Below are 27,261 nucleotides of genomic sequence, written 5' to 3'. Positions count from 1 at the left end.
GAGGTTCCCAGGCTAGGGGTCTAATTAGAGCTGTAGCCACCGGCCTACCCCACAGCCACAGCAACTCGGGATCCGAGTCTCCTCTGCGACCTACACACTGGATCCTTCACCTACCAAGTGAGGCCAGGGATTGAACCCGCAACCTCATGGTTCCTAGTCAGATTCACAAACCACCGAGCCATGACGGGAACTCTAGTTTTACACTTTCGAATGACTTTTTTTCTTTTTTTGGCTGTACATGTGCATATGGAAGTTCCTGGGCCAGGGATCAAACCTGCATCAAAGTTGCAAACTGTGCCACAGCTGCGGCAATGCTGGATCCAGATCCTTAACCTGCTGCACCATGAGAGAATTTCCTCAAATGATATTTTAAAATCCCTTTATGAAAGGAACACCAAAGACAACTTTTAAATGTCCGACTTTGTGTATAAGGATTACTAGTGAAAAATAACAGCAACTCAAATGTAATTTTACTCAATTTAAGTTTTTGACCATCTTACTAAATTAAATGTTAGATGCTGGACCAGGCACTTTAATGGGATAAACTGGTGAGTGGATGTACTTAAGGAACTAAACACCTAACAGAGCAGAAAGACACAGGCACAAGTAAGTGTAATACAAGATCATTTGTCAAGTAAAACAACACATATTGAAAATGCTATCAGAGCATAAAAGAGGGTGATATTCTGGAGGCGGTAAGAAATCAGCAAAAAAAATTCTTAGAAAAGTGGCTCTTGAAATAACTTTGTACACATAGGGATGAGAGTGGTAGGGGAACAGAAGCAAGAGGCAGAGATGGGCAGGTACAAGATTAAGGCAGTGCCTGAACAGCTTTGCTTGACCTGGCTCCTGCCTCTTCTGCCTCAGGACTATTCTGTTACCACCAGCTTCTCCTCCTCCTCAATGTGCCTTCAATGTGCCTTCACATTTTACTCTCCTCCTCTTTTCTCCCATCTGTCTAGCCAATCTATAATCCTCCCTGGGGCTCGATTTTACTGTTGCTTTCTCTGCAAAGCCTTTCCAGACCACCTGGACCTTCAAATTAGTTGGGCTCTGCATCATTTTCTTGTGGCATGCCATAACTTCATATGCTAATTATATCTGCAGTTAAAAATTACCTGGGTTAATTGTTCAACATGTAGCTCATTAGATTATACTGTCCATGGATAGAGGGACCTTTTTCTGTCATGTTTACTATTATGTCTCCTGGGCCTTAGGACAGTGGCTTAGGACAATGCCTGGCACATAGCAGATGCTTGATAAGTTGTTGATGAATAAATTCTAAGAATATTTTTTATGTGTGATTGAATATACCTTCAAATGCTTTCACAACATTGATAGCTGTTAAATTATAGGGCATTAAGAAAGGTATATAAGCAAATTAACAGCATGACGCATAAAGATTCCAAATTTAAAGCAATTCTTTAAGACATAGCATGTATGTGCTAAGTACAAATATCTTTCTTAATGAAGGACAGTAAAATTGGAAATCTAACATAAACAACAATAAAAGCACATGGTGCAATATTGAAACAGAAATCTCCATAATTTTCAAATAATTTGATTTTATCGATAGCCCCTTCCTTTTTTTTTTTTTTGTCTTTTTAGGTCCACACCCATGGCACATGGAGGTTCCCAGGCCAGGGATCAAATCAGAGCCCTAGCTGCTGGCCTACACCACAGCCACAGCAACACCAGATCCGAGCCACATCTGCAACCTACACCACAGGTCACAGCAATGCCAGATCCTTAATCCACTGATCAAGGCCAGGGACTGAACTCACTACGTCTCATGTATACTAGTCGGGTTCGTTAACCACTGAGCCACAATGGGAACTCCACCCCTTCCACTTTCCACTGTAAAGAGTATCTTAAAAAAAAATTTTTTTTTGAGGGTTTGGGATGGAAATGCTGTAAAATTTCGTTGTGATGATTGTTGTACACCTATAAATGTAATAAAATTCATTAATTAAGAAAAATTTTTTAGTCACATACAAGAGCTATCTACTAAAAATTTGGCTACATTCCAATGTGACCAATATCTGAATTTAATACCTAATCAGTACTCTTTCAAAATTAAATTACTTTCGTAATCCTTTCTAGCCCTCCAAATAAAAGGATTTCAACAGTGTCTATATACCCATTCAATAAATATCTAATTTTCCTTTGTGTAGCAAGGTTCCAATACTTCATTACCAGATTTATATTGATTAGAAAGGACAAGATTCAAGCTGATAAATCATTCGAATATCTAACGTATGAATCTAAGGTTGCCTCCTGGTTCCAACAGTATTTGAATGACACTTTATATTGAATATGCTTTGTTTTGTGAAATCTGGTACAGTTAGAAAAAAAAACAATCACTTAAATGAAAACTAAAAATATAAAGCCTATGTTTAAAACATGGCCTTTATTAATACTGCCCACTGAGCTCCATTTTTATTTTACATTGAAATACTTCTGCTTTGCAAAGAAAAGACAGAAAAGTGCATTTTACAAGAGTACTTTTTTGTTTTTAATTCTCTGCGAAAATGGAAGGAATCTGAATCACAAGTTCACAATGTGGTAAAATGAAATTAAGAAACAATGATTTCAGTAATGCTATGCCATCACTAGTGTTTGGCTCTGACTTTGTTCTTGTAAATCAGATCCTGATATACAGTCTAGAGCATCTAGGTTATTACTCTACAGCATATTAAACACAGAAAAGGCGGTTTAAAAAAAACCCCTTTCAATGTACAAACATGAATTTAAAAACTGATTTAAAAAATCACCTTTTTACATAATGTATATGGCAAAACTGCTTTAAATACATGATTTTGGAAGAATTATTTACAAAATGTATCAGTCTGTGAAACAATTCACAAACAAAGCATACATAGTTGCTTTACTTAGTTGTTGCATCTCAACTTTGGGAGATATAAATTTATTCGGCAGTATAGCAAACATAAAAACTGTGACAAAATATCTTAAGGGCAACCAAAAATTTGATCCTCAAAACAGTTTGAATACTAGGACTGCCAAAGTTTCTAAACGAGGACATACTTTAATGATCCAGATGCCCATTTGTAGTTCTACACTGTTAGAAGGACTGAGACAGACTCCCTTCAATACAGGCAAGCCGCTGCAGGCAACCTCCTGTAAGAGGGACAGCTGAGAGCTATTGTCATTTGAAGAGTGAATTAACCTAGAATTTTCTTTTTTTCAATTTTATTAATATTTTAAAAAATACATAAAAATACAACATCCAATGTCTGAATAAATATATTTAACAAGTTGCAAGATAATACCTTATTTTACACAAAATTTTCAGCTTTAGAAATCTTGTTAAATAACTTCATTGTTGTTATATATTTCATTTTTGTCTTTTTGTAACAAAATAAAAACTCTGAAATTACATAGAAAAAAGACAAAATATTTTTGTCAAGGGATAAGATAGTCCACTGAAAACTTATTCACAATTCCACTGTAAACATTAATAAACATTAAAATATTTGCATAATTGTGTGCTCAAAAATCCTATAAAAAGTGGAAGACTTATTACAACTGTAGTTTTCAGTCAACTACACTTCCTTTCACAATTTATTTTGTCCCATTTACACCTTAAACCTGGGCACACTGCTGAACATATACTTTGGCAGTTCTAAATAGCAAGTGCTTCCACAAAAATAAAAACAACAACAACAACAATAAAAAAACACAACATAAACCCCCTACTCACCAAGTGTTCAAATACATCTCAGTGAAAGTGCAGCAGTAACTATTCAGCTGGATAATGTTTTGATGTTTATCATGTGCACTTGCTTGTCTATGATTTCTATAACACCTGAAAGCTTTATTATACAAATTCAAATTTGCTAAGTGCCCTTTTTCTATCTTCACAAAAAAAAGAAAAAAAGTTAAAAAGGAAAAATTATGACAAATATGGCAGGCTGCCTAAACTTCAATTATTAATCAGCTTATTTTTTGCAACAGAAAAAAAGAAAAGAGAAGGGGATAGATACAATTCAGCCTGGAGAAGTGTACAGGATATACTTAGCAATGTCAAACCAGTTGAGTGCTTTCTGTGGTTGTATTTCAGGGTTTGGGGATTTATGTCCATGGCAGCAAACTGCTGTGAAGGCAGACAAAACATTTATCACCTGCATTCTACAGCAAGGACATTCTGGGGGGGCGATGAGGAGGAGGGACTCATTCCAGTGTCTGAGGAAGCAGATGACATGGAGGCTCCTGCATGAGACACTGTGGAATCAAAAAAGCTATATTAGACAGAAAAACTTCACACGCAGATAGCCAGTCATTGGCAAATGAGAAATAAATTTCTTAGTATTATTCACTTCAATTACAGTCTTCTTCGATGATGAGTGAAGGAATAACAAGATTTTGTCAGCAAAAGTTTTGTTTGGCTCAATTAAGTGGAATCAGTCTCTGGTCAGTCAAGCAAGTAACTCAGTTCAAAAAAGGCACGATAAAACATAAAGCTTAAAGAGATATAAACCCTTAAATCACTGCTTGCAAGAACCGTGAAACTCACCTGTCCTAAACCAGAAGCAAGATCAGCCTGAGATAAATTCTCACTCTGGCAAATTCCTGCTTTATCTCGGGGTTACAGGACTATAAAATAATCCATTTATCCTAGAGAATTTCCCGTAACCAGTTATCCCACCCCAATACACCAATGGATGCAACATTCTCATCAGCACAAAGTAGTAATGTAGGTCAGGAATTAGAATTATGGGATTAGGATGTAGATGTGGGTGAGAGTGATTAGGAAAAATGTCCCCAAATGACTTGAACATAACTCTCCAGGAGCACGAAACATGGATTAAGGATCACCACTTGTACAGGTGCTTTGCCATTTTTTTTTTTTAATTTTAATTTACTTATTTATTATTATTTTTTTTGTCTTTTTTTTTTTTTTTTTTTTTTTTTTGCTATTTCTTTGGGCCGCTCCTGCGGCATATGGAGGTTCCCAGGCTAGGGGTCGAATCGGAGCTGTAGCTGCCAGCCTACGCCAGAGCCACAGCAACGCGGGATCCGAGCCGCGTCTGCGACCTACACCACAGCTCACGGCAACGCCGGATCGTTAACCCACTGAGCAAGGGCAGGGACCGAACCCGCAACCTCATGGTTCCTAGTTGGGTTTGTTAACCACTGCGCCACGATGGGAACTCCTGTTTTGCCATTTTTTAGTTTTACTTTCATCTTCTTTGCAGAGATCTCCTGCCTCCTCCCAATTTTTGCCCAATTTTTGCTATTTTACTTAAAGTTTTCATTTTTGTCTATTTAAGTACATCTCCCACAGGGTGTGTACTGCCAACATGTAACTCCTTACTACAAATTCTACTATGTATATCTAATATGAGAAGTTGCTCAGTGTCTCCCTTAATAACTCACTTCACACACAAAAAATTAGGAAAAGAACAAAGGAAAGAAGACCATAAGGATATAATCTTTCTAGTTGTCTCAAACTGATATGACCTTTAGGAAACTCAAAGAAGCTGAAGGTTCTCTGAAGAAATTTCAATTTGGTAATGTGTTCTTTTCTTCTTCTTGTGTTTAAAAATTCTATGAAGACCTCTTGTTATTTACATCTTTTAAGAAAAGGACAAACTGGAGTTCCCATCATGGCTTAGCAGAAACGAATCTGACTAGCAGCCATGAGGACACAGGTTTGATCCCTGGCCTTGCTGAGTGGGTTAAGGATCCAGCATTGCCGTGATCTGTGATGTAGGTCACAGACGCAGCTCAGATCTGGTGTTGCTATGGCTGTGGTGTAGGCCAGCAGCTATAGCTCTGATTTGACCCCTAGCCTGGGAACCTCCATATGCCTCGAGTGTGGCCCTAAAAAGACAAACTAAATAAATAAATGGACTTGTTCATTTTCTTATTTTTTATTTTTCTTTTTTTTTAGGGCTGCAGGTGTGGCATATGGAAGTTCCTAGGCTGGGATCAAGTTGGAGCCAGAGCTCCAGCCACAGCTATAGCCTCAGTAAGTCAGGATCCAAGCCACGTCTTCGACCTACATACACCACAGCTCATGGCAACTACAGATCCTTAACCCACTGAGCAAGGCCAGGGACACCGAACCTGTGTCCTCATGGATACTACTAAGATTTGATTTTGCGGAGCTACAAGGGGAACTCCCCCCACCCCCCGCTTTTTTTTTTAACCTTAAAGAGACATCCCTCCTAGAGCCCTCTCCCCCAATCCATCCTAGTCCCAAAATAGCTGCTTTGCAGGCCTGCCATGCAGTGGTCATCCTAAGGCTTCTTGATTTCTTTAGCTTTGCTATCTAATCTATTAATTTTTTTTATTTCTGCTATCATATTTTTAATTTTTAAGAGCTACTTCATGTTCTATGAATTTCACTAACAGTTTTGGTTCAAGACTGCAATATCTTTCCTGTAACTATGGATGTTAGTTATAGTTTGTTGTGTTTTATATAGCACATTGTCTTTTTTTTTCCAAGTTCTTTTTCATTCACGTTTTCTGTTTTGGTTTCTATCTTTATGTAGAGGCTTTCCTCAAACATCTGGTCTTGTGGCTTCCATGTTTAAGACAGGAGCATTAAAAAGCTAATTGGAAACTGTACATGAGGATACAGGGCTTATAAATGTTGGGCACTGCACAGGCAGTGCACATGTAGTGATGTGCAAGGATCTTGCTTTTTGGTTTAGGAACCTCCACATGCTAGTATCTATGTTAGATCATTTCTCTTGGGCTGACCAGTTTCTCCAGAGGAATCTTTCAGTCTCTTTTTCAGGAAGGAGCATAAGCATGGTTACCAGCTTTCAAAGCACCAAGATAAGATCTTTGGTTGGAAAAGGGATAGCAGTCTCAGTTCAGTGTTGCAAACATGCACTCAAGCTCATTATTTTGGGTTTAGCACTTAACCCTCACCTTTAGCTGTGCTGGTGTTCCTGAGTCTGTCTCCCACCCTCCAACAGCTGGATCTATTTTCTGCTAGAGTTGGGGAAAAGGCAGTTTGCTTCACAGGGTGAGATGAAAGGATCCATTCTCTCCTTCCATTTTCAAACAATCTCCATTTTTCAGCCTCACATTTGACATTGCCTTCAGAACTTTTCTGAGGTGATTTTGCATGAATTAGCTTGTTTCTCGTTGCTTGTTTGTCCACTTCAAGGACAAACAAGCTTAGGATTTTAGCATTCTCTCATCTCCTAGGAAGTTAGAGTCCATCTGCTTCCCAGCTTCCAAAAGATAGTTGGCTGCTGACATTTTTTTTTCTGCCATAGTCAGTCTGCTGTCCCATTCTCTTGTCCTTGTGGTTACAGGGCTTTTTTATTTTTTTACTATTTTAGTGGGACCTGCTTTGAGGTTGATGATGATATGTCAATGTTTAACTAGAAGTCAATCCTATACATTTTTAAGGTTTAGATCAGATACTACTCTCTCTCTATGATTACTCCAAAGTCATCTCTGCTTCCACCAACTCCTATACTTTTTTTTTTTCCATCTTTTAATGGTGGCACCTGCGGCATATGACAAATTCCCAGGCTAGGGGTCAAACTGGAACTGCAGCTACTAGCCTACGCTACAGCCACAGCTACGTCTGCGACGTATACCACAGCTCACGGCAATGCCGGATCCTTTAACCCACTAAGCAAGGCCAGGGATCAAACCTGAATCCTCATGGATACTAGTCAGGATCTTAACCTGCTGAGCCACAACAGGAACTTCAGCTCCTATACTTGTTTTTTTTTTTTTTTTTTTTTTTTGTCTTTTTGTCTTTTTAGGGCTGCACCTGTGGCATATGGAGGTTCCCAGGCTAGGGGTCTAATCGGAGCTGTAGCCGCCAGCCTATGCCACAACCACAGCAACGCCAGATGTGAGCCACGTCTGTGACCTACACCATAGCTCACAGCAATGCCGGATCTGTAACCCACTGAGTGAGGCCAGGAATCGAACCAGCAACTTCGTGGTTCCTAGTCGGATGTGTTTCCACTGGGCCACGATGGGAACTCCCTCCTATACTTGTTAATACCACTCCAAGAGCCCTTATCACACAGTTCTACTAGATGTTAAGGCTTTGAGATCGAGAACTGTATCTCATTCATCTCTGTACTTCCACCACCTGAAGGAGGGCCTGGCTTATGGCATGTGTGCATTAATATTGTAGAGCTGAATTATCTTCTATAAGAGTTGCTTAAGAAATGACTTATGATCCCAACAAGATGATCTCTTTGAAGATAAGCCATATGCCTATTCATTTGATGAATCTCATCATAACAAATATAGTGACTCTTAACAAGCAACCAATAAATATTTGTTGAACAATGAAAATCAGAGGGAGTAAGTGCTTTTTGAGAACCTACCACATGTAGTAAAGTCACACGTTTTGTACAATTGTTCACAGTCCCTGTCAAGAATCTCATTTTAAGTCTGTTGTTGATTGACTCACTTCAACAATAACAACAAAGAAAAAAAATAGGAATCCAAAAATAATAATAAAAATGTACTATATTCTTCAAAGAGTTACAAACCTAGATTTTCTAAAATGACAGTTTATCTGAAAAATAGGGAGAAGAAAAGTTATAATCAGATTACCTTCTCTGTCTTTCTTTTTTAATCTTTTTCTCCTCCTATCTATGGTTGCAACTTCAGACTTCAAAGACATGTAATATTTTCTGATTTCCTGTAGTTTTTCTTGGAGAAAAGAGATTCTCTCTGTACTGTTCATATTATCTAATTCATCTAAAAAGGAAAAAAAAAGTTATTTTGGATTTTAAAATAATTCTATGAGAAAAAAATGGCAGTTCTATCAAAGTCCAACTCATAAATCAACAAAAGCTTTATTTAGTTCATTAAAAACCTAATAGTAAACTAAATATGGGTCTATAAAAAGGGAAGACATGGGAGTTCCCGTCGTGGCTCAGTGGTAACAAAACCGACTAGCATCCATGAGGATGCAGGTTCAATCCCTGGCCTTACTCAGTGGATTAAGGATCTGGCATTGCCGTGAGCCATGGTACATGTCGCAGATGCCATCTCAGATCCCATGCTGCTGTGACTGTGGCATAGACCGACAGCTTTGGCTCTCACTGGACCCCTAGCCTGGGAACTTCCATATGCCAAAGGTGAAGCCCTAAAAATATCCAAAATTTTCTATACTAAACATGTATAACTTAATAATGAGAAGAGAACAAGAAAACATCAACACACAGCAACTCTGCTCTATAATTGTATTTATCCAAATAGTGTCTTTGTATTGACGCTTCCCTCCATAATTATTTCCAATTGTCAGTACAAGAAAGGGTATTTAAGTTTCATCAATTAATATATATCCTGCATGTCTCATTCCACAACTAGAGATCTTCCTCTGATTAGTATTTATCAAGTTAGTATTATAAAAAGACAAAGATTTGTATTTAAGATAACCAGTGATTATTGATAAGACTATTTGGAATACCTAAATAAATGAAGTTGCTACTAATCATTATTCCTTATTTTGACATTTTAAAATATATACCACTTCATAATATACATTCAAGTTTTCAAGTTTTCTATAAGCTTCTTACTGAGTTGAAAGCTCCACTTATATGTCCGAGGGGATGAATTCGGATGTTTTTCCTTCTGTTTATCTTTTTCTCCATCTTTAATGTGAGGGGATATTCTTGCAGGAGACCGTACAAGCTTCTGTGGCTTTGATACACTAAGATGCTTTACTGGAGTACATTTACTTGAATTGTCTAGGGCAGGAAGATCTTCACTATCACTGCTTTGTCCTATAAAAAGAAAAAACTATAAATGATAAAAATCTCAAATATTAAAATGCACAGAACCAGCAAATAACACTTTTCAGTATCTAAAGCAATAAGGGCACAAATGTGCTAAGTTTATAACAATAAAAAGATGGAAATAATCTAAATACCCACCAAAATGGAAATGGCTTACAAGTATATACTATTGAATACCATGCTAAAGTTGCTAAAAAGAATGAGCTAGAGTTCCTCAGAATAAAAACGGCAGAACATCCAAAATATACTGTGAAATGAAAAAGCAAAGTTACAGAACCCAAGCACAGGACTGCCCCATTTAAAACAAAACATAAAAACAGCCCCAAAGGGGAACAACTCAAGCTATATATATGAAAAAGCACAAAGAAAGATCTTGATATATAAACCTCCAACTTTTAACAGATGTGTAATGAAACATGACCAGATTATTTGTTTGCAACTTTACATCTCTCCTCCCAAACCTGTACTTAGAGATGCTCTTGGTTTTCACTTAATAACAAATTAGACTTTTCTCTCAGTTTCAGCTCCTTTTTCCCAAATTCTACACCCTACTTCCACCCTCTTCAGCCACTCTAAACAGCACACTCTGCCTCATACTAAAAAGGCCAAGTTGAGAGTTATACACCAGTTTCCCAGCTCCTCCCCTGCCGTCTTTGTCCTTATCACCCTTTTTGGCCTCAAAAAGAGACTGGTAATTCTGGGCAAACGACCTTCTTCAACTGTACTCTTGACACCATTTACTCCCAGCTCCTCTGGAATATCCCAATGTCATTCTGCCTTTTCTTATTTTCCCAGAATCTATGAACATGCTTAATCAAGCTTTCCCACTGGAAAGGGGGAGGAAAGGAGAGGTGAACCACCCCCTTCAACCTGGCTCTTTCCTTCTCTTTAGGGTCAAATTTCCCGAAAGAAAAATTCTTTGTTATCCTGATTTCATGTCTTCTAATCATTTGTCTCCTTGCTCTTGTTAGGGCCCCTGATACTTTCTGTTCACCAAATTCAATGAGTATATTTTAATCCTACTTGAATATTCCACTGCATTTGAAATGCCTTTCTTATTCAAACCAACTATTGTTTACTGATTTTCATTTATCTCTAATTAGCTTCTACTCCACTCTTCCTGGCCCAATTAAAGGGATATGCCACATAATTCTACTTGTTCCTTTTTCTTCTCGTTTTACAAATCTCCCACAGCAGCTTTATCATCTTGTAAATCCGTTGACAACTATCTTCGAAAAAACTATCTTCTTACTTTCTTCTAAGCTCCAGACTCTTATTTTCCCAATACTGGGTAGCTCTAAATGTTTAACATTCCCTAAACTACTCTTCTAACAACCTGCTGCTTCTCCTGTGTGCCATGTGTCAGTTAACTAATTTCTCATAATCTAACTAATAATTCAGTCCTAGTGATTTTATGTCCCAATTCTCTTTAATTCATTCCTTCTTTTACTGCCTTAGTTAAGCCAACGATTCTTTCCAGAAAACGAAACTAGTCATCTCCTTTCTTTTTTCCTTTTTAATCTTTTCAACTTGCTATTTTGAGACAATCTTCAAACTTACAAAAAAGATGAACAGTCACCAAAGAATGTTTTCTTGTCATTTGAGGGTAAGTTGCCCGCCACATTTGGGTATTTATAATGTTTATTTCTTACAAATAAGAACATTCTCCTTGTGTTAGTTATCTAGACATTAGCCCAAACCTTAGCAGTTCAAAACTACAAATGTCTAATATCGCACACAGTTTCTGAGGGTCGGAATCTGGGCATAGCATGGCTGTGTGGTCTGGCTCAGGGACTCTTGTGAAGTTGCAGTCATGCTTTAAGCCAAGGCTCTGGTCTCTGAAGGCTTGACTGGAGCTGAAGGATATGCTTCCAGGACGGCTCACTCAGATGGCATTAGTGCATGTCAGGAGGCTTCAGATCCATGCTGCCTGCTGGCATGACATGCTCAGCTGCTTACCATGTGGGCCTCTCCATGGACTGCTTGAGTGTCCTCACAATATGGCAGCTAAGTTCCCCCAGAGCAAGGGGATCCAACAGAGAGCAGAGAAGAATCTGCAGTGCCTTTTATGACCTATTCTCTGAAGTCATACTCCATCACGTCCGCTTTATTTTATTAGTTAGAAATGAGTCCCTAAATTCAGCCCACACTCAAGAGGAAGGAATTAGGCTTTGCCTCTTGAAGGAAAGAGTATCAATACATTTGTGGATATGTTTTTAAAACCACCACATTCCTAAAGAACTATAATACAACTGTCAAAGTCAGAAAATTAAAACAGACATATTACCATCATCTACTCCTCAGATTCCATATAAGTTTCTCTACTTGACCTGATGCCTTTAGAGCAACAGGATCCAGGTGAGAATTACTACTGCATTTAGTTATCATGCCTCATAAATCTCCTTCAGTCTGGAACAGTTCCTCTTTCTTTAACTTTCATGGCCTTGACAATTTTATTTTGTCAAGTTATTTTATGGAATATCCTTCAGTTTGAATTTGTTGCTGGTTCCTCATGATTACAGTCAGGTTATGCATCTTTGACAGGAATATTACAGATGTGCAACTATGTTCTTCTTGTTGCATCCTGTCAGGTGGTACACGATTTCGCTCTGTCCCTTACTGGTGGTGTTCACTTCATTTGACTCAGATGGTGTCCGCCTGGCTCATCCACTGTAAAGTTATTTATTTTCCCTTTGCAAGTCTTGCTGTCTTTCTGTCTCATCTCTCTTTTCACTCTTTTTCTATACTGTTGACCTGGACTGTCCAGCCCCTAGCCATATCTGGCCGCTGAGGACTTGAAATATGGCTCCAAGGTTTTTCTTTGAAATGCTTTTTATCTTAAATAAATCATATGCTCCTTCCTTAGAATATTTATCTTCTATAATCTAGAATTTCCCTTTCAGACTTATATGAAGGCATGTTTTGGAAGTAAAATTTTACTTTGTCAAAATCAACCATGTTTATTTCTACTATATTCTACAACATAATTATATTCTTTATAGTATAGAAATCTGTTTTTCATGTAATCTATTTGTATTGATTTACTAATTTTCTTGTTTGTTTCAGTAAGAATCTTCTTTATTTTTCCATATTTTATTTTATTTTTTTTTCTTTTTCAGGGGGACATTCATGGCATATGGAGGTTCCCAGGCTACAGCTGCCAGCCTACACCACAGCCACACTAACTTGGGATTCAAGCCACGTCTGCAACCCTGCACCATAGCTCACGGCAATGCTGGATCCTTAACCCACTGAGCAAGGCCAGGGATCGAACCCGCAACCTCATGATTCCTAGTTGGATTCATTTCCACTGTGCCATGATGGGAACTCCAATTTTTCCATATTTTAAAGTTAGTGTGACATTATTTAGAAATTAGTTTTTCTGGATTAAAGGAAAATATTCCATCCAGAAATATAAACTTAATGTTTTTACTACCACAGCAAATGTTATTTTTCTTTTATTCAAGATTCCTAAATACATTCCTCTAATATTAAACTGCTTTAAAAATAACTGCTATAAAAAATAACTGCAACTATCCCAGCTCTAAAGAAAAGCGACCAGCACCTTCAGATTAAAAACTAATGGAAAAATGGCTATTTTCAGAATATAAAAAACAAATTTTTTTAAAGACCAAGCCAACAAACTGTTGAAAATACTAATACCATATTAAAGCCAATACTGAAAAGCACCAACCTGCTCCATTCTTTTCATTTTTGGCTACAGCATTTGTTCGCTTTGGGGTTCGCTTCTGCTTTTTTGCCAGCAATCCACTAGTTCCATCGCTTGGTCTTTTCTGACCTGAAATAAAAGGAAAGAGAGAATTAGGGGGGAAAAAAAAATCAAGAGCAAGTATATTCATTCGCCTGTCTGCTTGACATGAATTTCCATGTATATGTTTTGAAAAAGCGGGGAGGGAGGGAGGGAAGGGGAGGAAGAAAGAGAGGGAGGGAGAGAGGGTAGAAGGAAGGAAAAGTACTTAGCAGATCAACAATTCCTAAAACACTTAGCTTACTAATTTTTGAATTTAATATAAAGGCTGATTTTCTCCCTAGGAAGTCCTTACCCTTCTCCCTGCTCTCTCTTTCTTGAACAATTATACTACAGGTACCAGAGGCAACACTGGTTTCAAATCCATTGGCTGATTCCCTCTCACAGAGACCTTCTTGAGATTCTTCAGCAATACTATCAACTTCAATGGTTACGTCACTCTCACTTTTTATACTTCGAGACTCATCTTGGCTGAGAGTAAGTGGTGAAGCTACTGAGAAGTTATGCTGTACTACAGGAGGTAGGGCAGGCGGAACAGAAACAAGAGAGTTAGACTCAGAGCTTTCCACTGCTACGTCCTCAATGCTGGTCTTATCTTTTTCATCCAAATCATCCAAATCTACTTCATGGCAAACCAAGGTTTCAGGCCCAATCAGAGGCATTGCATCCTCTTCTTCTTTTAGTGGAATATTTACAGTTTCTTCAGCTGGACTATCAGATTTTTCCTTAGTCAATTCTTGAACACACTGGTTTGACTCTGCTATTAATGATGGCATGCCTTCATTTTCTATTTCAAAGTGTTGTTCAAAATTTAAGTTCTTCATTCCCTCAGATGCAACACAATCACTGGTCCTTTCTTGAGATATGCTATTTGTCATTTCAATTCCATTCTCAATTCTTATTTTTTTTTCTGGTGATGAGTGCCCCAGGATTTTCCGTTTCAACTTTTTTTCTTTTGCACATTGATCAATTTCATCTTCAGCAACAGAAGAAAAGTTTTTACTGTCTAATGAAAATTCTAGATTCTGAGCTTCTATATGAGGTTCACTTCCTGCTTCATCCTGGGTAAATGATGACACCTTGGTAATTTCTAAAGGAAGATCTTTTGTCTTGCTTCGCCTTCCCTTTCCTTTAGGAGATTTTTCTGCCTCTTTCTTAACTTCTTCTACTTGTTCCACTTTATTTCCAAAAATCTGTACTACTTGTTCATTCTCTTCAACTTGTAACTTCAAGGTTTCTAAAGGCTGCATTTGAGTCCTATCATTTTCTTTTAACATATGTGCAGCAATCTTTGGATTTTCTTCATCTAGTTTATCATCATTTAAATTTTCATTTTTTTCTAATTCTTCTTTAATATCAGGAGAAAGTTCTTCATTCATCAAATTCTTTTCTAAAAGGTCTTCTGTTTCACTATCAGATGAACAGGAGTCTGTTAAGAGGAAATATTACATTACAAATTACCAATATGATTTTATAATAAATACTCTACCAAAGAGAGAACTCTTTTGGCTGCACCTGAAAAGTTCCCGGGCCAGGGATCCAACCTGCACTAAGCAGTGACCCAGCTGCTACAGTGACAATGCCAGGTCCTTAGCCTACTGTGCCACAAGGGAACTCCCAAAACTCTTAATCATATACCTCCGAATACCTCCTTGTAGAAATTTCTGATATAAATCATACATTTGTGGCCAAAACGGAAGGGGGATCTCAAATTAAAATCCATGTGAAAATATATTACATAGAAAACATTACACACTCTCAACTTCTTTAAGAGTTACTCTGCAATTTTTACTAGTGCCATATTTAGGCTACAATAATCCTTAGAAAAATCAGAGGACTTGTAAGATATGAAGTTAATATATTAAGTGGTTTGTTCTGACACCTAGAGGATACTGATTAACAAATGTGATGCCTATTTTGTCCTTAGAAAGGAATATGACATTCTACATAATTCTGAAAAGAAGATATGTACAAAATGAAAAGCTTGATTTCTCAAAATTTTAGAATTCCTCTGAATAAGAGACATGAACATATATAGGCCAGCTATACCTAAAGTCATTCTTTTTAAGTCAGAGGATTGTCTTTTGTTTTTTGTTTTTTTTTTTGCTTTTTAGGGCTGCACCCGCAGTATATGGAAGTACCCAGGCTAGGGGTCTAATCAAAGCTACAGCCGCTAGCCTGAGCTACAGCTGTCGGCCTATGCCACAGCCACAGCCACAGCAATGCCAGATCCGAGCCACGTCTGTGACCTACACCACAGCTCATGGCAATGCCAGATCGTTAACCCATTGAGCAAGGCCAGGGATCGAACCTGCAACCTCAGGGTTCCTAGTTGGATTCATTTCCGCTGCACTAAGATGGGAACTCTAGTCAGAAGATTTTTAAAATAAGAATTCTAGAAGCTGTGAAATATAAAAATTCTGCCCACATGGTGCTCCTGTTTTAAAGAAGTGCAAAAGAGCAAGCTTAAATGCACTTTTTGAATAAAAACATGTATAATTTTTTGTCGTTTTATTACATACAGAATTTAGAATTAATTTTTTTCTCATGTAAAAAAAAATGCTTTTATGAAGTAGTTTAGCAAGCCTACGTATAGTTTTGTAGGTTGTACAATGCACAGGTGCCCGAATCTAACACGGCACCTTCCACCTTGTGGACATCTTCCATTTGTGTATTATGACAACCTTCCAGCAGATGGCAGTAAAGAGAAGGAACGATGCCCTTTTCTAACATGTATACAGTTCCACACATGCACTCAGGGCAATCCTGCCATTCAGAAAAGCTTTCTTCCTAAAGGGAGGAAAATTCCTATATGACTATTTAACGTTTCTTAGATTACATGGAAAAATATACAGAGGAAGAAAAGTGGGAATAAAGGTAAAAGCGGAATAAAATATGTTCACCTATATTTATCACAAAACATGTTTCTTCCACATTAGTTTGTTCTCTCTTTGAAAAATACAGGCTCAGCTTTATTGAAAGATCCTAGGTAAAAAGCAGTAGATTACAGGAGACACTAATGCGTGCTTTGTAGGACAATGCAGCACATAGGAAGAGGCATGGCTTGTCAACCCACCCTCTATTAAAATAGAATAGTCCTATGATATTAACAAGAAAAGGTATTCCTAATTAAAGTAAAATGTCACTAAATTTAACTAAATGATAGAGTAAAATAAACATTTTCTTCAAATCACACTTTGGAGTTTAAAATCATGTAAGATTCAGAGTTCTTGTCGTCACTCAGTGGTAATGAACCCATCTAGTATCCATGAGGATGCAGGTTCGATCCCTGGCATCACTCAGTGGATTAAAGATCTGGCGTTGCCACGAGCTATGGTGTAGGTCACAGACGAGGCTCAGATCCTGAATTGCTGAGTGTCTGTGGAACAGGCCAGCAGCTGTAGCTCGATTTGACACCTAACCTGGGAACTTCCACATGCCATGGGTGCAGCCATTAAAGGACAAAAAACAAAATCATATAAAATTAAAAACCTAGATGACTTTCTATGAAGTTCTCACAAAAGTGAAGTTTTATTATTTTGATTACTGATTTTTTAAAAATCAACGATCCTCAAAAGCGAGCACCTTCCATTCCATTTGACAGAGGTGAGCTGTCTGGCATATTGCTGCGAGCACTTCTGGTACCTGATTTTCCTTCACTGTTTGGCGTCTTAGACAAACCATACGGCATGTTTGGTGAAAGAGCAGATTTTAAAGGAGGTCGTCCCCGTTTTGACTTCTGCCTCTCCTCATCCCTCTTTTCATCCTTTTCACTGTCTTCTTTATTCTAGGTGGCAACGACAAAATGTATGAGAAGGACCTTATGAAAAATGAACATTCTACTTTTCCAAGGAAAACTATAACTCAGAAAGTTAGTTATGTCAACTCCTGACCTATAATTATGGAAGAATTAAAAACAAACAGTTTTCTAACATCTTTTGTACTTATATGAATATGATGCTCTACAACTTCAAGCTGTAACACTGCAGTTACATTGTGAAGGTCAGAGTTTCTCATCACATTCCCTAAGGAAAAGAAAGATGTGTCGTTGTCTCCACAGCAAAGGTTGAAAATTGAGGGGGTGGGAGAGGGTACAACTGGCCAGTGAGTGCATGTTTTAAAATTTAGTATTAGCTTCTAGCATTTAAAAGTCAGATTTCACGTTTTAAAAAATACACTTGTCTTGAAAAATCCTAAAATCTGGCAATTCTGGGTCAGCATCCCACAGCAGAGTGGTTAGTTCCACCCTCTAGATGAGCAATATCACCTCTTTTTTGTCATTCAGTCTTACTTGACCCCCTGTCTAGAGCACCTCTACAGGCCATTGCACTGGAAGCCTGTGCCCTATCAGTCACTGTTTTTCCAAAACAGTGAAACTTTCCTGAAATAGTGTGGTTTAAATTTTTTTACTTTTTAAACCAGTTAAAACAGGAAAAATAAAAATCATTATAAAAATAAATAATTTTTTTACTTTTTAAGCTTCTGGCTTATAAGAGAGAAAAATCACAATTACTTCAAAAGCCTCAAGATGGATTATACAACCAAAAACAAGGTTTATAAAAAACACAATACAATATGAATAATTCCTATACCTATCATAAAGGATATGGAACCTATGTACATACTTTAGCTTTTTTCTTCTGTTTTTTCTTTGGTCCACCTTTGTCCAATGGCCAGATTATCCTGTCGGCCTTCACCCATTCATCATACCTTAAAATAAAGAATATATTTTAAAAATCCGTAAGAATACCTTATTTGAAATGTATTCACCAAATAAAAACAACAAACTGAAGAGTCTGGTTCTAGTGTTAGCAGACATGGGAAGTGCACAGGTGCTATTTGGCTGGTAACATGTACGCAAGCTGCCCTACCAGGTGTTTTGTGTACCTGCCATGAACAGTGCAAGGCAAGAGAAATTCTCCAGGCAAACAGGCTTAGAAGGAGAGCTAGCATAGGCAAACTCTAACTAGACTCAAGATTGTTTGACCTGCCTTTATTTCCACAACTCCCACACATATGAGCTTAATGAAATAAGCTGATTCTGCACTGAATTCATTCTGTTGTTTGAGTTATGCCAAAGTCAGTCAGGTAAATTCAAATTTGTTGTATGTTAAGTTCCTGACTATTTTACGAAGTCCTTTTCAAGTCATTTTCTCCCAGAACTCTCTCTAGCCTTCAATATTTCTAATAAAATTTTATTCTGAACTGTGTCACCTCTAAGATAAACTTTTTAGCCATTTTCCTTTAAGTTTATTCTTTTTACCTCAAGGTGAAAACTCATTTTTCCCCTTCCTAAAATACTGACATCACTTCTGAATTTCAGTCAATCCAAGTTAGTAATCAGGGGGCAAATAAGAAACTGAACTTTCCAGAACCAAGTAAATATTCTTATATTATATAAATATTTAGGTATCAATCAAAATCTAAAATCTGAACATTTAAGCAAAAAAACGGCAGGAACCATGATGATGGAAGCAGACCTCACTTTGTTAACCCAGTCAATGATGAAGCCACACAGAAGGACAAGGTTCCCATATGCACAAGTTCAGCTGACAAGGTACCATGACTACTTGTACTATGGTTTAAAAACAAGCTCCTCCTAGATTAACCCAATATCTAGGAACACGGAAGGCCAAGGAAAAACCATCAACCATGTGAATAACCAGTTAGGTAACTAGCTAGGAAGATAACCAGTTGGGAAGAATATGAGCATATAACAAAATGACTGTTAAGAAGTTCCTGGGCCAGGGATTGAATCCAGGCTGCAAATGCGGCAACACCAGATCCTATAATCCCCTGCGCTGGGCCAGGGATTGAACCTGCATCTTCACAGTAACCAGGCCACTGCAGTAGGATTCTTAACCCACTGTGCCAAATCATGAACTCCAACCTGTACTCTTTTCAATTGATGTGAGAAGATATACACTAAATTCCCTTTAATTTATTGAGTACTTACTAAGTGCCAGGTACTACTTGGCATGTTAATACAGATATTAGCACTACTTCTCACAACATCTCTATAGTTATTACTTTGTTGTCCCCAGTTTAGAGAAGAGGGAATTGAGGCATAACAGAGCATACACTGAGTATGTAGGGAAATGTTGGAGCACTCTGGCTCTAAGCAACTACAGGGCAAGCAGAGATACTGAACACACGAGACTTTCTAAAAGAGAGAAAAGCAGTCCTTGACATTCAGGAACTGGCCTGGTACTATCAGCTGTTGCTACAGAGCTATTCTGGCCTTCACAGCCAGGGAGTGTTATTCTCCTGTTGAACATGAACAATTTCACAGAACATCAACATCAGACAGGCCTGTTCCATGGCCATGATGGATCAAGACAAAAACAAGACCGCTCCCTACTCGTGTCTCAACACAGAAAAAAAAGGAACATTGTCCAAGCCACAAAAATGACCAAACGTCCTTTTTCCTTCTGAGTGACGGCTGCTGCTTTACCAATTATAGCACTAGCCTTGGTCTAGTCTTCTTCCCTTGTAACCAATTATATGGAATTACCCTCTCCACCTCTTGACAGCATCCCATCTAGAGCAAAGCCCATTTCTGTAAGCCCTCTCCAAAAATCACCTACCAGATGCTCAGCTCTAAGTCCTAAACATTTTTTTTTTTTTTTTTGTCTTTTTAGGGCTACACCTGCAGCATGTGGAAGTCCCTAGACTAGGAGTCCAATCGGAGCTGTAGCTAGTGGCCTATGCCACAGCCACAGTAACGCCAGATCCAAGCTACATCTGTGACCTACACCACAGCTCACGGCAACGCCGGATCCTTAACCCACTGAGCGAGGCCAGGGATCAAACCTGCGTCCTCATGGTTACTAGTCAGATTTATTTCCACTGAGCCATGACAAGAACTCCTCTAACATTCTTTTTAAATTAATTAATCAATGTAAAATTATTACAGTGCTTGATAGGCTTGATTTCTCTTTTTTCTTTTTGGCTACTCCAATGGCATGAGGAAGTTCCCAGGCCAGGGATCAAACCTGTGTCACAGCCACAGCAGTGACCCAAGCCACAGCACTGACAATACTGGAGCCTTAACCTGCTGAGCAATGAGGGAACTGCTAGGCTTGATTTCTTTTTTTTTTTTTTTTTGCTTTGTTTTAGGGCCGCACCGGCAGCATACATGGAAGTTCCCAGAGCTAGGGGGTCTATAGCTGCTGGCCTACGCCACAGCCACAGCAACACCAGATCCGAGCTGCGTCTGTGACCTACACCACAGCTCATGGCAACACTGGATTCTTAACCTACTGAGCGAGGCTGGGGATTGAACTGCATCCTCATGGATCCTAGTCGGGTTCGTTAACCGCTGAGCAACGAAGGGAACTCCTGTTTTCTGATAAATGTAATAAACAAACAAACACACTCGTACTGTTGGGAGCCACAAGCTTGGTTTGCACAGGATCCTGGGCTCTTGTTGTTCCTAAAGATGGTACCCTGAGTTTTCAATGAGTCACCCTCTAATTGAGGTACCACGTGGTTCCCCAAGTTGTGTTCTCCCCCACTGAAAATGAGTAATAAAACTAACTTGTTCAACTATGGATGTGAACCTGGTAACCTCTGGCTGAAAGAACTGACATAGCTAGTAAAACAGTGAGAATGTTAGACATCTTGGAAAACCCAGATAGAAGGGGTGCTTTATAAATACATATATACTGTTTGATTTAGTTCGTCAAAAGAGTAAACTGATCTTTTTGAATCAACGAAAGAAATTTCAAAAAAGAAAAGACATTTCCTGCTTACCTGACGTTCCATCCATAGTAATGTACCAAATATAAAACTTCTCCATCGTCAATTTCAGTGCTTTTAATACTGGCTTCATAGATTTTCTGTGTTTTTCCTCGTCCATATTTTACTTTCACTTTGGTTCCTGTTAGGCAGGGTTCTGTGTCTTCCTCATCTTCCTCCCCTTCAGAGTCACATTTGCTTTCAGTTTCTTCCCTGCGGCAAATTATAACATTGATAATAATACTAATAACTTAATGGAAAAGAATATAACTATGCTAAAAGAATCCAACATGTACAAGAGTCACAACCTAAGTGTCACCTTAATAACATGTCAGTGGAGGAGGAGAAGAAGGAGGAGAAGGAGAAGATTTTTATAGACTACTTACTAAAGAATTTATTTATTATGTAAAGGTGCACTGTGCCAAAAGTCAATCCATATTTCTTAAAGGCCAGTCAATAATCACAGTTAATGTGATGCAGGGTCAAATCACTTTTTATAAAATAAGAATGACATGCTTTGTAAAAGTTTTTAGGATTCATACTCAAGTGCCACCTTATATGTGAAAATGATCTAAAGATAGTTTGTAACTTTCTGCAATTAAAATCTCCTTTACTATTTACTTTCTGCTCAATTCAGAATGGTTTTCAACTAAGACTAGATTTTTGCTGGGCAAAATAGGGAGCAAGGGCTAACTCCATCTTTTAAACTAGTTTATATTTTAAAGTTTTCCCCATCCTAACAAAGAAACAATAGCTATTTGCATATTAGTCACTGGTTAAGAACCATGGGATAATAGCACCAGGGGAACAAAGCTTTGCATATCCTGTTGGTTTCCATTTGTTTTTACATGTCTCCCATCAGTTTTTCCATGTTTTGATAATCAGGTATAAAGGAGACTCACACAGGGAGGTCCAACAGTATTTTTACAAATAAAACATTCTTTATTAGCCCTGCAAGGATTCAGAAGAGATCTGCATCAAAGGTCATTCTAGAGTTTTACAGGCTTAAGAGGAAGTACTGTGCTCTATGACAAGCATAGGGCATTCTTTAGGGACCACTGGGGGTCCCAACATGAAGAAATTTCAACAACCCATTAGCAGTGGGAATGTTTTCTTTCCAGGGGCACCTTCCAATTATATCCTGATAAGGTAATTTCAAAACACCAGAAGAAACTACTTAAATCACAAATCTCTAAAGATAAAAAAGTTTCCCATTTCCATGATTCCTGCTATTGAATGAAAATACAGACTATATTTGTATATTCAATTTTTATTTAATAAAAAGAAATGGGAATTTTTAATGAAATGTCAAGTATAGGACTTTTTTTGTCTCTAAAATACTTGTTTTATTTACATATTAAGGATTTTTTTTTTTTTTTCTTTTTGCCTTTTCTAGGGCCACTCCTGCGACATATGGAGGTTCCCAGGCTAGGGGTTGAATCGGAGTTGTAGCCTCCAGCCTATGCCAGAGCCATAGCATCAGGGGATCCGAGCCACGTCTGTGACCTACACACCACAGCTCACGGCAACGCTGGATCCCTAACCCACTGAGCAAGGCCAGGGATCGAACCCGAAACCTCATGGTTCCTAGTCGGATTTGTTAACCACTGCGCCACGATGGGAATTCCCATATTAAGGCTTTTTAAACCACATCATGTGTTTATATGTGTATATTACATGTTTTATGTATTATAGAGATATTATAAAATAGACACATTGTGATGCTTATTTTTAACAAATCTTCAAACTATAATTAGGCCTTTTTCAGTGGTTTACCTTTGCATAAATTCATTGTCCAAATATTTAAAATACCACACTCATATTATTATACTCAACTCCAATTATTTCCTCCCACCTTCCCTAATCCTAATCATATTTCACTACAAAACTTTCTTTATTCACTAATCTAATTCACATGTAATTGTGATAGCTCCTGCACCTTTCTGTAATGAATCATAAAATTACATCTCCCACTCACCAATCATTCCTATTTTTCCAATTACGTTCTCAATGGTTAATTTTCAGATGAGTGTCAGCCACTAGTTGGAGGCAGCAGGCCACTTTCCCCAATTTTGCTTTAACAACTCAAATTTCTAGAAAATTTACCATCAAATAGTCAAAAAATAACCATAGAGGAGAGCTTCTATACAAGTAAGTGTGTTATGCTGTTGTTGTGAATTAAAATTCATTTTTTAGTAGTCTCTAAAAATTAGTAAATCCATGTGGCAACACAGAAATGGCCAACTGAACACAGTTGGACATTACTTTGATCTAGCTGGCCTGCCTAATCTTTGGTTATTTTTAAGTCAGTTCAGTCCATACATGTATAATACATGGGAGAAAAAAAAAACAAAACCAATCAGTTTTCACTCAACAGCAAACAGGATGGACATTAAAAAGCCAAAATTTAATTGTGATGTGGGGAAAGAATGTATTTTCCAAACTAGAATCAGGGGTGCATGCCACTTATTCTAATACAGTAACTTGAAAAAGAAAAATATCTTAGATAAAGCTAACACACAGAAACATCTGCTAGTACTGTGCACCCATGTGCTTGTTAGCTTTCCCACATTGTACCTTTTTTAAAATGGAATTTTTGCTGTCGCTGTTTCCTCTTGTCCACTTCCTCCATTTTTCTCCAGCTCCCTTCCCTGCTGTCAACTGCAGGACCTTTCTTTTGACTGGGTGGCGCAGCCTTCTTTGAGGCCACTGTTTGGGGCACAAGTGCTATTAAAATGGTGCGACCAGTATATTCTCCAATTCCATAAGGCAATACACATCATCTTCATAATGTGTCTCACCTTCATTAGACAAGAGGAACGGAAGTCCCAAGAAGAAAACATTCCCTCAAACCTGAATCTCTAAGCAGGAACAGAGCACTGCTGTGCCCCAAACAGGTGCTTCTGGAGAACAAATATAAGATAATGTACCTCTCTTGGCTTTTCTCTTCCTCTTCTTCTGAGTCTTTGTCAGAATCCTCCTGCTTTTTAATTTTCTTCTCCTTTTGCTTTGGTGTATTTTTTCTCCCCAGTAGCAGCTCATTTTCTTTTTTCTCTGCAGTTTCACAGTCATCATCTACATCCTTATTTTCTGTATCATTATCTTTTAATTTGTCTTCTGTTTTCTCTTCCTCAATTTCCTTTTTAATAGAATTTGCATCTCGAGCAATTCTCCGTCGTCCCTAAAAGGTGGATAAAAGCTTTAAAATAACTGTCACTACCAAAGAGGGAAGAAGTAGAAGAATGTATCCTTTTCTTAAACCTTCACAGCAAGGACTAGTCTTTTCTCTGGCTGGGACATGACACTGACAACCCATCAACTACAATGTACTTTTGTCTTCCTGTCAAAAGTAAAAAAAAACAACCTATGTAAATTACTCAGTTGTGTCCAGGTCTACTATAATCCCTGGCTACGTGCTACATGAAAAATAAAAATTCTCTCCTTTGTTCACTATATTATTTTATCTCACTCTTAGTATTTCTCTACTGCAGTAAAAGTTATAAAAGAATTACTAAGGGTCAATGATGTAAGTTAATAATAATAATCAGTCCCTTAAATTATAGGCTTTTTAAAAGTTCTGGCATCTCTAATTCTGTTTATAAAGATAACATCTATGTATCACTGTATTTCAGTGTGATTACATTTTCAAAGGACAGAATTGCATCAATGGCCAAAAAGTGAGCTGATTTCTTTGAATGAGTACCTGGAGAGCTCACTAGGCCAGAGGCAACTCGTCAGACTTTTATCAGCTTCTAGTTGCATGCTTATCTGACCAGGAACCTGTTTAGCCATAGTAGCATCTCCTAAATTCTCCTTCCGGCAGAGGCTTCTATATACTCTGGCAGATTCCCCTCAACTGAGAATAAAGTGAGGACAAAAAAAAGCCAACAACTTTGGGAGCACTAGAATACTGTATAATTAATATTTTACTACAACAAATGTTTTGTCTAATTCCTGACTATGTGCTATTTAAATATCAGAAGTAGGTCTTCCCATCATGGCTCAGAGGTTAGCGAATCTGACTAGCATCCATTAGGATGCAGGTTCGATCCCTGGCCTTGCTCAATGGGTTAAGGATCTTGTGTTGCTGTGGCTGTGGCTGTGGTGTAAGCCAGCAGCTACAGCTCCAATTAGACCCCTAGCCTAGGAACCTCCATATGCTGTGGATGCAGCCCCAAAAAGCAAAAAAGTAAATAAATATCGAAAGTAGAAAGAAAAAAAGAAAAGAACTTAAATTAAGTTCCACGAAGGCAGGAACTCTGTCTTATTCACTTCTCTATCCTCAGATCTAGACAGGGCCTGGTATGTAGCAGGTGCTCTTTCAATATTTATGAGTAAATGAATGAAAGCATCTGTTATCTGTCAAAATTGAGGTTTGTCCCAGAAATCCTATTTTTAGAATTCTGGCCTCTGTACTCAGATAAATGAGGAGGAGATTTTTACACTCATATTTATTGCAGCACTTTGTGTAATCATAAAAAATTGCACAAAACCTCAAGGAAGGTAAATTTACGGTACATCCATACTATGCAGTACTCTGCAGATGTTTTACATAAAGATGAGGAAGGTCTTTATGTAACCACAAGAAAATACATCCAGAATACATATAATGGAGATACTATTCAGTCTTAAAAAGAAAGGAAATGCTGATGCAAAGATGGATGAACCTTATGATGAGTGAAATAAACCAGTCACAAAAGGACAAATACTATATAATTCCACTTATATGAAGTACCTAGAATAATCAAATTCATAATGACAGAAAGTAGAATGATGGTTGCCTGAGGCAGGGAAAGGGAGGAATGCGGAGTTACTATTTAACTGTACAGTTTTAGTTTTGCAAGATGAAAAATGTTCTGGAGATGGATGACGGTGATGGTTGTAGAGCAATGCAGTTAATGCCACTGACCTGTCCACGTAAAAATGGTTAAGGTGAGGAGTTCTCGTCATGGCTCAGTGGTTAATGAATCTAACTAGGAACCATGAGGTTGCAGGTTCGATCCCTGGCCTCGCTCAGTGGGTTAAGGGTCTGGCGCTGCCGTGAGCTGTGGTGTAGGTTGCAGACGCAGCTCGGATCCTGCATTGCTGTGGCTCTGGTGTAGGCCGGCAGCTGCAGCTCCAATTTGACCCCTAGCCTGGGAACCTCCATGTGCTACGGGAGTAGCCCCAGAAATGGCAAAAAGATAAAAAAAAAAAAAGTTAAGATGATAAATTTTATGTTCTGTGTACTTACGGCAATTATTAAAAAGTAAAAAAAAGAAATAAACCACTTAGGCTGTTTCATGATATCTACTAGAATATTAGATTTATTAGATGATAGAATGAAGAGTTTTAAAAACTGTTTTCTGAGCAAATAGAAGAGAAAGTGATTTTACCTTTTCTTTCATTAAATATGATTTCACTAAAAACAAAGACACATTACAATTACTGAACTTCTTTGAGAATATGATAAATTTTTTTCTACTTCCAAAATTTGATAAATCTTACTATGTAGACATCATTAGACAATGATTAAAATAGGGTGTGACAATTCCTAATTTGGGTTATACACTGATGGAAAGGAAGAGTAGTAGAAGAGAAACACAGTGTGCACATGACTAGGAAACAAGGTAGATCACGAAAAGATGCCACAAGAGGTGTACAGTGTACTGCGGAGTAAAGAGAAAGAAAAGGTCTCGCCTGACTGAGGACACAGGTGTTATAAAGAGGAGATTCATTCACTCTACAATTATTTAATAAGTTCTTACACTTTCCAGGCACTATTCTAGGTGCCTGGGATCTCTCAGTGAATGGAATAAACACTAACCTCTGTCCTTGTGGAGTGTGCAATCCAGAGTGGGGTAAAATAATAAATAATAAAGAGAGTAAGTAAATTACAGATAGACAGGAGTTCCCGTTGTGGTGCAGCAGAAACGAATCCAATTAGGAACCATGAGTTTGCGGGTTCGATCCCTGGCCTCATTGAGTGGGTTAAGGATCCAGCTTGCTGTGAGC

At 38.0% G+C, this 27,261-nt stretch overlaps 1 protein-coding gene across 4 annotated transcripts in view; it reads right to left on the bottom strand.

Annotated features, from left to right (window-relative positions):
• ARID4A (AT-rich interaction domain 4A) overlaps positions 2,377–27,261 on the bottom strand; it is a 67,235-nt gene continuing 42,350 nt past the window's right edge. For 2 of the 4 annotated variants that reach the window (XM_005660000.3, NM_001244179.1), the window contains exons 16-24: positions 24,198–24,448; positions 21,283–21,480; positions 18,153–18,237; positions 17,173–17,314; positions 13,823–14,956; positions 13,453–13,557; positions 9,540–9,746; positions 8,569–8,715; positions 2,392–4,242 (exon numbers count right to left, since the gene is read on the bottom strand). In XM_005660000.3, the coding sequence (XP_005660057.1) occupies positions 4,139–4,242; positions 8,569–8,715; positions 9,540–9,746; positions 13,453–13,557; positions 13,823–14,956; positions 17,173–17,314; positions 18,153–18,237; positions 21,283–21,480; positions 24,198–24,448 (2,373 nt within the window). In that variant the 3' untranslated portion in view covers positions 2,392–4,138. Of the gene's footprint in view, positions 4,243–8,568; positions 8,716–9,539; positions 9,747–13,452; positions 13,558–13,822; positions 14,957–17,112; positions 17,315–18,152; positions 18,238–21,282; positions 21,481–24,197; positions 24,449–27,261 lie in introns of all 4 variants that reach the window. The other 2 variants (XM_005659998.3, XM_021088206.1) reach the window with 2 other exon arrangements.

This window comes from Sus scrofa, chromosome 1, assembly GCF_000003025.6.
Source record: "Sus scrofa isolate TJ Tabasco breed Duroc chromosome 1, Sscrofa11.1, whole genome shotgun sequence".
NCBI classification, from domain to species: domain Eukaryota; kingdom Metazoa; phylum Chordata; class Mammalia; order Artiodactyla; family Suidae; genus Sus; species Sus scrofa.
Note: the sequence above shows the minus strand (reverse complement) of the source record. Positions and strands in the feature narration are given on the sequence as shown.